General features: G+C 55.9%; 1 protein-coding gene across 1 annotated transcript in view; it reads left to right on the top strand.

Moving 5' to 3' along the window:
* The window catches only part of ETS1 (ETS proto-oncogene 1, transcription factor), a 145,029-nt gene that overhangs the window by 96,173 nt on the left and 36,137 nt on the right, over nt 1-12,719 (top strand). Inside the window, exon 2 of the mRNA XM_079326699.1 lies at nt 7,701-7,919. Coding sequence (XP_079182825.1) covers nt 7,850-7,919 — 70 coding nt within the window. The 5' untranslated portion in view covers nt 7,701-7,849. The remainder of the gene's footprint in view (nt 1-7,700; nt 7,920-12,719) is intronic.

The following is a 12,719-nucleotide window of genomic DNA, read 5'->3' as shown; positions in this document are numbered from 1 at the left end:
AGCTGCTCCCCAGGGTGGGTTTGGAAAACAGGAGTTCCCACTAGAATGAAACCAAGCTCTGCCTCCTCCTCTGTGTCCTTCCTCCTGCTGCCTCCTCCTCACAAGGGATGAGGAATGGGGATTTTCTCTTTTCCTTGGGTGCATGGAGCTCTGTCTGCAGCAGCAGGTCCAGCTGCTTCCAGGCTGGAGCTGCAGGTCCACAGGAAATCAGCTCATTAATCTGCTGTTCCACCTTCCCAGTCCTCCAGCCAGGCTCTCCCAGTGTGAAAATGATGATTGAAATAGCCAGGGGTGTGAAATGATGATTTAAAGGGGGTAAAAAGGCATATTTGCAACTATTGCTGACTGGGGCCTTGACAGAAGGAAACTGAATTTCTTCCGGGTCTTGGGAGCGTGTGAGGGAAGGTGTTGAACATCTGGAGTGATTTAGGAGTTCTGGGCTGTTGTGCTGGAGCTCAGCCCGAGGATCTGGGCTGGGCTGGGGACACAACCCCCCTTGGATGGCTTTTGGCTGGAGCTGGTGCAGGTTGGATGTTGAGAAGGTCCATGGCCACCTGCCCCAGGGGTGGCTGTGGTGGCTCAGGACATTTCAGGCAGCCCCGGGGTGTTTGATGCATCATCTGAGTGGATTCTCTTCACTTCCCAGAACTCTTTTTCAGACTGGAAGTTAACTCTAAGCCTCAGAGGTTATTTTATTTCATCTCACAGAACATAAATTGGCTTCCCAGCTTCCCTTTGGCCTCATCCTCTTCCAAGACCTTCCCCTCCCACAGAAACCTCCTCGAAGAGGTGAACTAACTGGGTGAAAAGAGCTTGTTAACAAATTACTTTTAATAGGCCTTTCTTTTTTTCCATTTTGCAATTCCTTCCCATATTAAAAGTGCAAAAATAGAAAGTTTTAGCTCTGGCTAAATGACACAACATTTTCCTTGTTTATTTTCTTTCCACTGCTTTAACCCAATGAGAAGTGTGGGAAAAAGAAAAAAAAAGTAAAAAACCCCTCTACAACAAACTGGTCTGTATCAGCCAGGAACATATTTAGAAAAAAATATTTGCATCTGATTTTTTGCTCCAGCCACCAGCAAAGCATGGAAAATAGTAAATAAATCATGTTTTCATGGCTTTTGCTGCAGGCAGTTGGGAAGTGGATAGGGAAGCAGAGTGTGCTGAACCCTCTCAGGCCCCAGGATCTCTGTCCAGCAGCTTCCTGAGGATGGGATGAGGGAATGGCTTCAGAGTGGAGGTGGGTGGGTTTAATGGGATGCTGGGAAGGAGTAAATCCCTTCCCAGCCCGAAGAAGCTGTGGTTGTGATTCCTGGCAGCGCCCAAGGCTGGATGGGACTTGAAGCCCCCTGGGCTGGTGGGAGGTATCCCACCCATGGCAGGGGTGGCTCTGGATGAGCTCTAAGGTCCCTTAAGCACCCGGGTGACCACGGCCCCTCGGGATGCAGCTGTCTGTTCCCATTCACACCCCCGAGGATTTAGGACCTCGGCGAGCTAATCAGGAGTCGCTCCCGGGGAGAGAGGCGTGTTATTTAATTAGCTGCACAATGGGCTGGCTGGGAGGCACGTGGTGGCTCTGATGGCAGGAGATAGATGTCCTTTTAGCCGGGCTAATTGTTGGGAAATAGCGAGGGCTTTGTTCAGCCCCAGCGTGGGCTCTGTGATCTCGCAGAGCCCAGGGGCTGCCCGCTTATAATTTTAGACAGATCTATTCAAGCCTGCCCTGCAGCGCGGGGCCGAACAAGCCGGGCATTGTTGCGGAGCCAAGAGCGGCGGCCAAGAAAACCACCCCGAAAAACCCAAACACGTGTAGGGAGGAATATTTCCCCGGCGTTTATTCACTGCCAGGTTGCCAAGCGCGGACAATTGCGGGAGAGGAGGTTTCCAGCGCCGGGCGAGGGTTTTCCCTCTTTGAGACGCATTGGCAGGCGGATCGCTCATCCCAGCGATGCTGGGGGTGATGCTGGCAGAGCCTCTCTTGGGAGGGCATTTCCAGGGCTGTGGGTTTATCCTGGAGTTCCCGTGCATGGGGCAGCCGTGCCCAGTCCCGAATTCTCTCTCTAGACTGGCTGTGTGCACCTGTCACCTTGGCAGGACAGTGGTTTGGGATGGAGGGATTTTGGCTGTTTGGTCTGGGTTGCTTGTGCCTCCCAGGGTCCTGAGGAACAAGGCATGGAAATCCCAGTTCTCTCCCCTGAGTTCTCCCCTCAAATGTCCCTCTGGAGAGTCCCAGTCCCAGTACCCAGCCCTGAGCTTTTCTTTTGGGACTGCTGAACTCTCAGCTCCTTGGGACAGGAGAAAATGTAATTAAAATAAAGGGATGGAGACACAAAGGTGGAAATATTGACAAGGAATTAAACTTTCATCACTTGAACTCCTCTGTCCTGGCCCTGGCCTTAGCCTGGGGGTCACTGCAGTCCTGCGGTTTATTTTCCTGGGCTGATCACTTCCAAGTGGCCGTGAGCATGAGATTTTCCTGGTGGCTGCCACTTCTCAGGCTGTGGGTTCTACACCGTAGCTTGGAGCTGGTGACCTCCCTTGGGAGGTGCTTCTGTGTCTCTCGGACCTTGAAAAAGTGAAATGTGCCTGTCCCCTCTGTGTTTGGTGAAGCAGTGAGTGGTATTCTGCTGGTGGTGGGTTTTTGAAAGATGGAAAGGGCAGATAAGCGTCAGTGATCATAGTCTGGCTGTCAGGGAACCATTTATGAGCAATGATTCCTTTGCCTCTCCTTCATAATGCCACCGTGTGTCCCAGGGAAGGGAATTTTAAGGGCTACCAGGGATCAGTTCAGTAAAGAGAGACTGGTGAATACCAAGAGTGCAGCCACAGCAGAGCTGTGCTGCTTAGACCTGAACGAGCTGCTTTGTTAGTGCTCTGAGGGAGAGAGAGCTGAGGCCAGAGAGATCCGAGCCAGGAGATCTGAGCAAAGGTGAGAGAGGTCCTGCAGGTGAGGTTTGATGTGTATTGGCTGCACGTGCTCGGTGAAATTGAGAATATCGGGAGTTCAACAGCAAAACGCTTCAGGATGTGTTTACCAAGAGCTCGGTGCTGTGACTTGAGGGGAGCGAGACAATGTCCGGAGCTGCAGAGCAGCTTCCGAGGATTTTCCATCCAGCCACCGCTTCCAGCAGGGACACGAGTGAATGACACGGAATTCCCGTCGGGAGGAATTCACCTGGGGAACCCAGAGCAGCTCTTCAGGTGCGGGATCAGCACCTCTGCGGAGCCAGGAGCAGGAGGCGCTGGGAGATGCTCGAGCAGCCTGTGGGGCTCGCTCGGGGTCCCTCGGCGTGTGACGGGGCTGCGGGCTCCGTGTGCTGAGCCCTGACCCCCGCTGGCCACAAAGCGGCTTTTGTGAGCCCTCCCCGGCGGGACTTAATGAGCGCAGGAGCCGCGGAGGCTCGGAGCCGGGGACATGGGGACAGGAGCGCATTGTGGCAGCGATGGCTCGGGGCTGGGCCGGCCCGGGGCCGCACATCCCAGCGGGAACACTGCCCTGCTTTCCCTGCGGCGCGAGGGGACCTCGGGGGCCACATGGGGGCACGGAGCAGCCCCGCTCTGGGCACGGCCATCCCCCCGCGACCCTGCGCTGCTTTGGGAGCGGCCCCGCCCGGGGCACACGCAGCATCTGCCACCACGAGCTCTGCTTCCAGCCAAAAACGGGAGGCTGCAATCAGCAGGGCTAATCCAGCCTCCTCCTACCAAAATACTCCGATACTTCCCAGTTATTACGGCGCTTGAAAGAATTTCTCTTATCGTTTTAAATTCCAGGAAAGGTATCTCCCAAGGGAACGGCCGTGGCAGCTGCCTGCTCTTTCCTCTCATTGCACAGGGCCACCTCCACACCCAGGGCCACCTCCCTGCTCTTTCCTTTCTTGGAGTGGTGGCTGCTGCTCCTTCCAACAATGTCCCCGTTACGATAAATCCTTTCATGTCTCCGTTTCTCCCTGGAATTGCAGGACAGGGTTTTTTTTTCTTTTTTCTTTTTCCTTTCCCCTTTGCTCCTGATTTTTGTCTCATGCCCTCTGGGTATTGTTTACTTGACAAAACATCAAACCCAATCCCTGACCGCTCGCGGTCATTAAAAATCCCATGGCAGTTTTGGGGAAGGCTCCAATTTGGCTAATTACGTTCTGCCATAAATATCCCCCTGCAGTTTTAATTGGATATGGTGTTCTTCATTTCCTGGCCATTACAGCTGGGTGGATGCTCCACGTTATTACGTGGCCTTCGTATTTCACCCCATGTTTTGGTAGCAGCAGTGCTCGGAAAAGCTCCCTCTCCAGACCAGAAGTTACACCTAATTCCTGCTGGAATGAGAATGGGGAAATGCGAGGGAAAGGAGAAGCTGTTCCAGCTCCACGGCATCTGAAGGAGAGCCAGCAGCTGCCCTGGGCTGGGACAGGAGTGAATTTGGCATTGGAGAAGTGAAAGAGCCATCCCAGCCAGGAGAGAGGTCATGGAAGAGCCGTCCTTGCGTTCGGAAATCACAGCAAAGGCCCGTCTCTCCTAACACCTTTCCTCAGTGCTAAATGAATAGTAATTATTGTTCTGTTAACCCAAGGTTAGTCGGCGGTCCCGGGAACAATGGGGCATTACTGCCCATCCTTTCTTTGTTCCCAGCAGTTGCAAACAGTGGGGCTGCGCTGCGGAGGGGGCAGATGGTTATCGCCCATCCTTGGGCTGCAGGGCCGCTCTCCAGCCCCTCATCCTCCCCCCCGCACCGAGCCTGAATGGATTTTAACGTTCGGTAACCACACAGTGGAAAACGAGGGTGAGACTTGGATGGGGAAGAGGAAAGATTTTCCTAAAGCCTGTGAGCAGCAAATAGGAACCAGTTGCTGAGGCGAAGTCATGTTTGGCAGGTCTTGGACTCGGAATGGTCACATCCCAGCTGAAGAAACTAATCAATGGATTCCTTCCATGCCTTCTGCGAACACTGAGCCATTGAGCGGCTCAGCTGGAGCTCAGAGCCAGGGCTTTCATGTTGCAGCTCTGAAGTGAACACAAATTAAGGCGGCTGCTGGGATGGAGTTCGAAGGAGAGATTCAGCTGCCCTGGGAGGAAACCTCTGTCCGCAGCCACTCTGTTCTCTTCCTCCCCTTTGGGGATTTTTGCCCTAGCGTTACTTTTGGAAGCATTTCCAGTTTCCCTGCGTGTAGGGGTTGCCATGCATTGCACCAGCAAAATAGAACACAGGTTTGGGGATGCACGAGATGGTGAGGCAAAGCTCAGAGCTCCTCTGCAGCCATCCTGCACCAGTGGGCTCAGTGTCCTAGGCTTTGTGGGATCAGGGCTCAGCTGGGATGCCAGGAGTGTGTCGATCTCTCCTAATATAACCCCACAAGCTGTGAGAAAGGTCTTTATTAGAGCCTCTGTCCTGGTCCAGAAGAGAAGGATCTCCAGTAGAGGTGCCCTGGAGTTCAGCCAGTCCTCGAGATGGTTACACTTCAGGAGAGGCTGAGCCAAAGCATCGGCCCAGGAGAGCAAGGCTAGAGCAGAGACACCTCAGGGCACCCTCTGCCTCTGTGTTGCTGCATCTCATGGCAGCTCCATGCCGGGCCTCTGTGCCCAGGAGAGCCTTGTGCGTGCCCGAGCAGCCCGTCGCAGCCCTGCTCGGGCGAGTCCCGGTGCCCCGCCGGGCCTCCTGCGCTGTTTCGCTCTGGGGCTTGTGGTTTCTGCAGCCGCGTTGCGAGCGGGGCGAGCGCTCCGCGCGGGGGGGTCATTTCCATACGGTTGGGACCGCAGGTGCTTTCTGCTGCCCCGCCAGGCAGCTGCACAAACCGGCCCCGGCCAGCCCCCTCCCCTCCCTGCCTGCCTGCCGCGGGACCCCGGCCCAGAGCGCGGCCAGGGAACCACTGCGGGCTCTGATAGCTGCATCAGGTTTCTCTTCCCAAGCCTGCTCTGGAGGGATCAGAGATCAGACGGAAAGGCAGCTGTTTCTCCTGAATCCCCTTTTGATTTTCAACTGGAAATGTTCTGTTAAATCTCTCTGTACTTTCCTCCTTCAATCGCTGACGTACGGGGAAGAAAGAAACCCAAACCGAGGGCAGGTGCAAGCACATGATCCTGTCCCGGGGAGGGACCACATTTTATCCTTGCAGCCATCCCCTTTCCACCTTCGGATTTCCAGGTTCATTCCTGTGGTAGGTTTGAAACCACCAGCCGAGGTTTCCAGACCTGTGCTCTGCCTGAGCACGGCTCAGGTTCTCCCGAGCCCTCAACAATCAGTGGAGGGATGTTTTCCATCACAGCAAATCTCTGGTCCCACTCCACTGCTGCAGAACTGAGCTTGCAAGTAAATTGAAAACAAGATTGCATGTAAAATTGATAATGTGACAGGTTGTCACTGGGTGAGGAAGATGTACTTTGGGCTGGAGCTCTCTGCCCAGCTTTGCCAGCTCTCAGACCTCCTTCTGCTCGGTCTGCCTGCCTTGGCAAAGCTGTGTGTGCAGCCAGAGCCGGCTCTCCTCCTCTGGGCCCTGCACCTCGCAGCTTCTTTCAGTTGCACAAACTCTCCTGCTATAAATACGCCCATGGTGGCTGAGAAAGGCCCTGCTGCAGAAGCGAAATAATCTGAGCTGTGGCCTTTGCATCTGCAGTTCGTCTTTTGGGGCCTTGGGAGGTTTCAGGGGTGTTTGCAAGCGGGACCCGGGTCCATCCTAAGAGCTGGGCAGTGACTGTGACCCCGGGCAGCTGCTCCTGCTCCTGCGCTTGCTTGAGCCCATCTTTGATGAGAGCAGCCTGATCTGTGCCAGGGTCGGAAGCTGTTAAAGACTTTCAGAGTGACAGAACCACAAGAACTGGTTGCTAATGACTTTTTTTCTCCGTACCGGTAAGCTGACATCTGTGAGTCATACTCTCCTTCTCCTGTGCCGTTTGTGGTCTGAAGTTTGTGTTACCTAAATACAATCAAACAGATTTCATGTGAAAAACGATATTCTTCTGTTAACTCCATGCCATGCTAGTATGACACTCATCTTGTATCTTCAAGATGCGTTTATCCAGTCAGTTCCCAACTTTCTTTGACCTCCCACCTGTACCAAGCAGGCCTGGGAACAACCACCCCTGGCTGTCACCCACCACGGCACCCCGTGCACTGCTCTGGCCCGGCTGTGCCCCTGAGTTTGGATGTGCTTGTGGGTGGGAGAGGATCAGGCTGCTTCAGGCGGGATGATGGGGAGGCGAAGGGGTGATGGAAATGTCAGGAGGTGATGGGAGCTGAGGTGGGGGAGTGTGAAAGGCGGCGGTTCATGTCGAGACGGGCAGGGTGAAGACAACTGGTTTGGTTTCGAGAACCGTGGGTTTCACCAGCGGCTCCAGCCAGGGCTGCCCGCAGCCAGCGCGCTCAAACCCTTATCCCGTGGTGTTTGCGGAGCGGGATGGAGCAGGTCGCGGCGGAGGCGCCCTGGATGCGCTGCCCCGCTCCGTGCCCGGAGCCCCGCTCCCCCGGCAGCGCCGGCTCCGCTCCCCGCCGCGCCGGGCCGGGGCCGCCTCCGGGGCGGGGCGGGGCGGGTCCCGCCGCTGTCACCGCTCGGGGCCGCCCAGCGCCCTCCCCTCGGCTCAGCCCGGCCGGGGCGGCGGCGGGCGAAGCGGAGCGGAGCGGGGGAGCGCAGCGCAGCCGGGAGCGGAGCGCGGAGCGCGGAAGGAAGGAAGGAAGGAAGGAGGAGGAGGAGGAGGTGGTGAAGCAGGAGGAGGAGGAAGAGCAGCGGGAGGAGGAGGAAGAGCAGCGGGAGGAGGAAGGCAGCGCCGGCCGCGCTGCCCCGGGCGCACCGCTCCGCGCTCGGCGGGGCTCAGCCGCCGCCCCCCGCTCCCGGCGCGACGCCCCCGCGGCGCTGCCCCAGCCATGAAGGCGGCGGTGGATCTGACCATCATCAAGACGGAGAAGGTGGACATCGAGCTCTTCCCGTCCCCCGGTGAGCGCCGTGTCCCCTCCGCGCCCCGCTCCGCTCATCCCGTCCCCTTCTCCCTGCGCAGGGTTGGCGGGGGGAGAGGCTTGACCGCTGCGGAGGGTGCTCGGAGAGCTCTGGGTGGGGTTTTTTGGGGGTGTCTGTTGGAAGGGAGCACGGAGCGCACCCCAAGTCGCAGCGCAGCGGCGCCGCCCGGGCTCTGCGTGCTGCCGAAGGCGAATTGACTTTCCGAGCGCTTTTATGACTTTCCATCCCCCTCCTTCTCCTAAAATCCATCCCGCCGCCCTTCCAGCCGCCTTCTCTCATGCTCCTGGCATCCTTGCCGGGATGTAGGGAAGTCCGTCCGGCGGGGAGGCAGGAGAGATGCGCTCCCCGGGACTCTCCGCCTGTTCCCATGGTTAGCTGGGATGTGCGTTCTCCCCATCCTTCGCTGGAAAGGTCTTGTGTGGTCCAGGCACTCGTTGTAGTTGGGAAACACAATTCCAGCGGTAACTGCTCTGGATTTAGCACGTTTAATCCAGGAAAACCCGTCGCTTTGATTTTTTTTTTCCGCCCTTCTGGAGCTGGAGAAATGGGTGGAGGGAGGGTGTAGAGAGCAACACGGTACTGAAGAGAGGCGAGAAGGGTTTTTTGTGTTGTAGCGGCGAGTTCAGCTGCTGCTGGCTGTGGTTACTGCTCCGAGCCGAGCCCTCACCAGAATAAGGGCTGCTCTTCACACGCTGGTGGCTTCTGGCTGCGCGCTGACCCGGGCGCTCAACTCCTCTCTGCCCTGCCCAGGCGAGCAGGAGGATGGAGCTTGGAGGACCCGCAGGAAAAAAACCAAAAAACAAAAAAAAAACCAAAAAACCCCCACCAAACCAAAAACAACAACAACAAAAACCCACCCCGTTTTTCTACATAAAACGAGTTTTGTTGCTTCATCTGTCCCTGCTGCAATTCCCATTGCGCCAAACTGGAAGTTTGCTGGATTTTGTGCAGCACCAGTGTGGCGAAGAAAATCGAGTCAAAGATTGAGTTGTACGTTTCTCTGCCGGTTAGGAAGTTTCTAGGAAAGCCAGAAGGGAGGCACAGCTCCTGCAAGCATTGGGATTTGGGGCTGCATGTGGAAATAAAATGACAGCTGAGTGCTGGAGCCATGTAGGGGTTGGTGCTCAGACTTCAATAGGTGCAGCATCAGCTGGGCTGCAGAGAGCTCCAAAGGCAGCACCCGCCTGGGCATCAGCCATCCACGGGCTATGGAGTGTCCCGTGCTGAGTGTCTCCCTCGGGATCTCTCCTGCTGCCCTCCCTGTGCTGCTCAGAGGGTGCCAGTGCTCCCTGCCCCAGCAGCAGGGCTGTGCCTGGCTCCCAGCTGTGGGCTGGGGAGCACCAGGCTTCGAAATGCTCGAGGGATGCTGAAATCATCAGCAGAGCTGAAATCAGAGGCTGCAGTGGAGCTTAGGACTTGTTTGTGCCTATTTCCTAAAACTTTGGTAAAGACTCATTCCAGCCCTTCAGCCTCTGAGGGCAGCCTGTTTGCTTGGATGGGAGGAAAATGGGATAGGAATAAACACCAGGACCATCAGGCTGGGATGGGGTTTGCTTTTCACTCCAGAGTAAAGTATCTGTTCGAATTTGCACTCTCCTGGTGTGGGTGAGAGGCTCTCTGTGCCCTGGTGTCTGAGCCCTGGAGCAGTGGAATTCCCTGGTGCCTGAAGGGAGGACTCCGTTTCACTCTGCCTTAAGTTCATTTTCCTCTGTCCCTGAAAGCTCTTCTGCAGCTGATGTCAGCAAACAGTTCTTAGTGCTGACCCAAAGTTTAAGCTTGGGCAGGAAGGAGGCTGAAAAACACAAACCCAAGAGGCAGAAAGGAGCTGCCCCCCCATCGGCCTCAGCTGCAGCCGCTCCTGTGCTGGTGGCTGCGCTCGCTGGGAGCCACAAAGGTCAGTGCTGTCAATTAGATGGCTTAACCTCATTTCCCCTCCAGCTCGGGGAGAACGCTGCAGCTTGCTGGTTTGGTGGGATTGATGGTGAGGGAAGGAGTGTGGATGCTGCTGGGTTGTGTTCCTGGGATCCAGCCATGCTGTGGGGAGGGAACTTCACTTCTCTCTGCTCCCTGATGGCTCCTTCAGCCCTGAATCTGCCACCAAGTGTTCCTATTGTCCTTAATTCCAAAATGGGCTGAGAAGGACTCCAGCCCCTTGTCCCTTTACAAAGTGCCTGATGTGATCCACGGGGTTAACCATGGGCAGTGAGGGTCCCTGCAGCCAGAGGATTTCAGTTGTGCAGGATGTTTGATGTGCCAGGTGCCTGATATCCCCTCTCACCCCCCCAAACCAAACCCTGCTCCACCCCACACCTCTGCCTGCAAAACTCCGGGGACATTTGTAGTGTGTCCCAAGGGTTTAAAAATAACCTGGAAGGGATGTGGAATTGTAGAAAGCTTCCAAAGCCAAATCCCCCCTCCACCCCCAGTGTTACCAGCAGGAATGTGTGAGTGAGATGAGCAGGTCAGAACCAGAACCCCGTGGGGATGAGTTCTCCTTCAAGATACAATTCTGTGTGTGTGGATATTTTTATGAGGATGTGATGGAGAGGGTGGTAACACCACTTGTGGTTGTACATACATGGCTGATCCACCAATGGCTTGGTAGGATGTTTCCCCAAACCATGCAAAATTCAACCCCAGGGGAACTTCACCTGGGGCCTGGTGAACACTGCCCTCCACAAATCACTTTGTTTCTTGCAGCTTTGCCAAACTGCATTTGCTGGCTGTGGGTAGAGAGGGAAGCAGCTCCCCAGCCCTTGCTGGGAGCTGTGGGGTATAACTGGGGCTCCCAAGTGCTCGTTTCTTGCCAAGGAAGCTGCGGATTTGCTGCCCCCCAGGTACCAGAGCAGGGATGTAATCCCAGATGTGGTTCCTGGGCATCCCAGGTGGAGCAGGGATGCCAAGCTCCCCATCCTGCATCCAGCCCTCATTTTGCCTCCTTTCCCTGGAGGTGTGTTATGGGAGAAGAGGTTGATTTGTTCCTGGAAAAAGAATTTGCACCGTGCACACGCAGCCCGGAATTCCGGACTTTTTGGCTTTTCAGCTCTTCCCATGCCTACCCTGAGGGCAGCTGGGACATGGACACGTTGTTTCCATTGGCCTGTGCGTGGGTGGCATCCCAGGGGTGTGTTTTTATCTGGCAAGCGCCTTTCCCTCTGTTTAGGATTTGGGACAACATCAGTTAGGGCTGAACCAAGATTTTCCCTTCCAACCCAAACCTCTGTAAGGTTGTGGTTGTCCTGCTGCGGTGGTGCAGGGTACAGGGAAGATCCCACACAGCTTCCATGCTGCTCTTGGATGTAGGACCTGCCTGAACCGTGCTTCTCCCCCTTCCCACAGCCAGGTCAGGCTTTGCTTTCACTTTTAGCGCAGACAAATAAGGGAGTTCGCATTGAAGCGAGCCTGGCAAACGCAGAGCTCCTCCACAGAGCCTTGCCTCGGGCAAGTGGCAGAGAAAATCCCTCTCTTCTTTGGGTTTTAGGAGAGGATCCTTCATTGTGTCCTCTACCTTGTCTAGGGAGGACAAGTTTGCAGCTATCCCTGGCTCTCTGTGTGTGCAACGGGGTCACAGCTGGATCAGCCTGAGCTGATCGGGGTAAAAGTGTCCCGGGACTTGGGACATTATTCTCCTCCACAAAGAAAGGTTTGATCTGCGTTATCCTCGCCCTCCAGCTGTGTCAGCTGCCGTGTGACTCAGTTTCCCTGCTGCTGGCTGCTGCATGGCCACGTTTTATTTCCATGCGGGATAAACCCCAGCAGAGATCTGCAGCATTTCCCTCCTGCTCCGGCACGCTCTCTGTCCCTCCCTGTGCCTCGGCGGCGCTGGGAGAGCGCTCACCTGCCCTCCCGGGACACACGGCGTGCCAGAGCCTGGGGAAAGGAAAGCACTGGTTGGTGTTTGCAGGGATGCAGGGAATCGCACCCGCATCTTTTGGAATGCTTTGCTCTGAAGTGCAGCCAAGGTGAGAGCTGGGGATGCTCCGTGTGGGCTGGAATGATCAGCAGCGAGGCCGAGGCTCAGAAATGGAGGGCTTGGGGCTGCTCTCGCATTTTTGGTGCTGATTGCCCGCGGAGGAGGTGAGAACTCAGCTGAAGAAGAGCAATTACCTCTCTATGCGCTGACAAAATGCCCATTACTGTGGTATCCAGCCGGGATGCGGGAATGAGAGGTTCCCAGGAGGGGGGACTGGCTGCACTTGGCTGCCACCAGCTTCAGCTTTTTTAGTGTCAGCTTCACACCAGAGCTCTGGAAAGGGGGTGAAAGAGGACAGAGCTGTCCTTCAGGGACACATCCACCGCAGCGCAGCCCCCGGCTAAGGGAGGGAGATTTCCAGGGAATAGGAGCAAACCCCGTTCCGTTCACGTTTCCATCCCGAGCTTCCCAAAGCAGGCACCAAGTGTGTAATTACAGTGGCGTTACATGAAGTGGCCCCTAATTTGCCATGTAATTACAGCGTGCCATGCTTTGATGGGCCTTGCAGAAGGCAGGGATAACACAGGCTCACGCTGGAATGCTGCACTCCAGCTCTCCAAAGCGAGCTGCTGAGACATCCTAAGACTTCCTGCATTCCCAAATCCAGAGCAGATTGCTGGCAGGCAGGCAGCGAGTGGCTGGGACTCCAGCAGGACTGTGGCATGCTGAGTTTTGCCCCGGGATTATCACAGAATCCCAGAATGGTTTGGGTTGGAATGAGATCTCATCATTCCTCCTGGGACACCTCCCACCAGCCCAGGGTGCTCCCAGCCCTGTCCAACCTGGCCTTGGACACATTCAGCCAC

This window comes from Erithacus rubecula (assembly GCF_903797595.1).
Source record: "Erithacus rubecula genome assembly, chromosome: 25".
NCBI lineage: Eukaryota > Metazoa > Chordata > Aves > Passeriformes > Muscicapidae > Erithacus > Erithacus rubecula.
The sequence above is the reverse complement of the archived record's forward strand: the minus strand, read 5'-3'. Positions and strand labels throughout refer to the sequence as shown.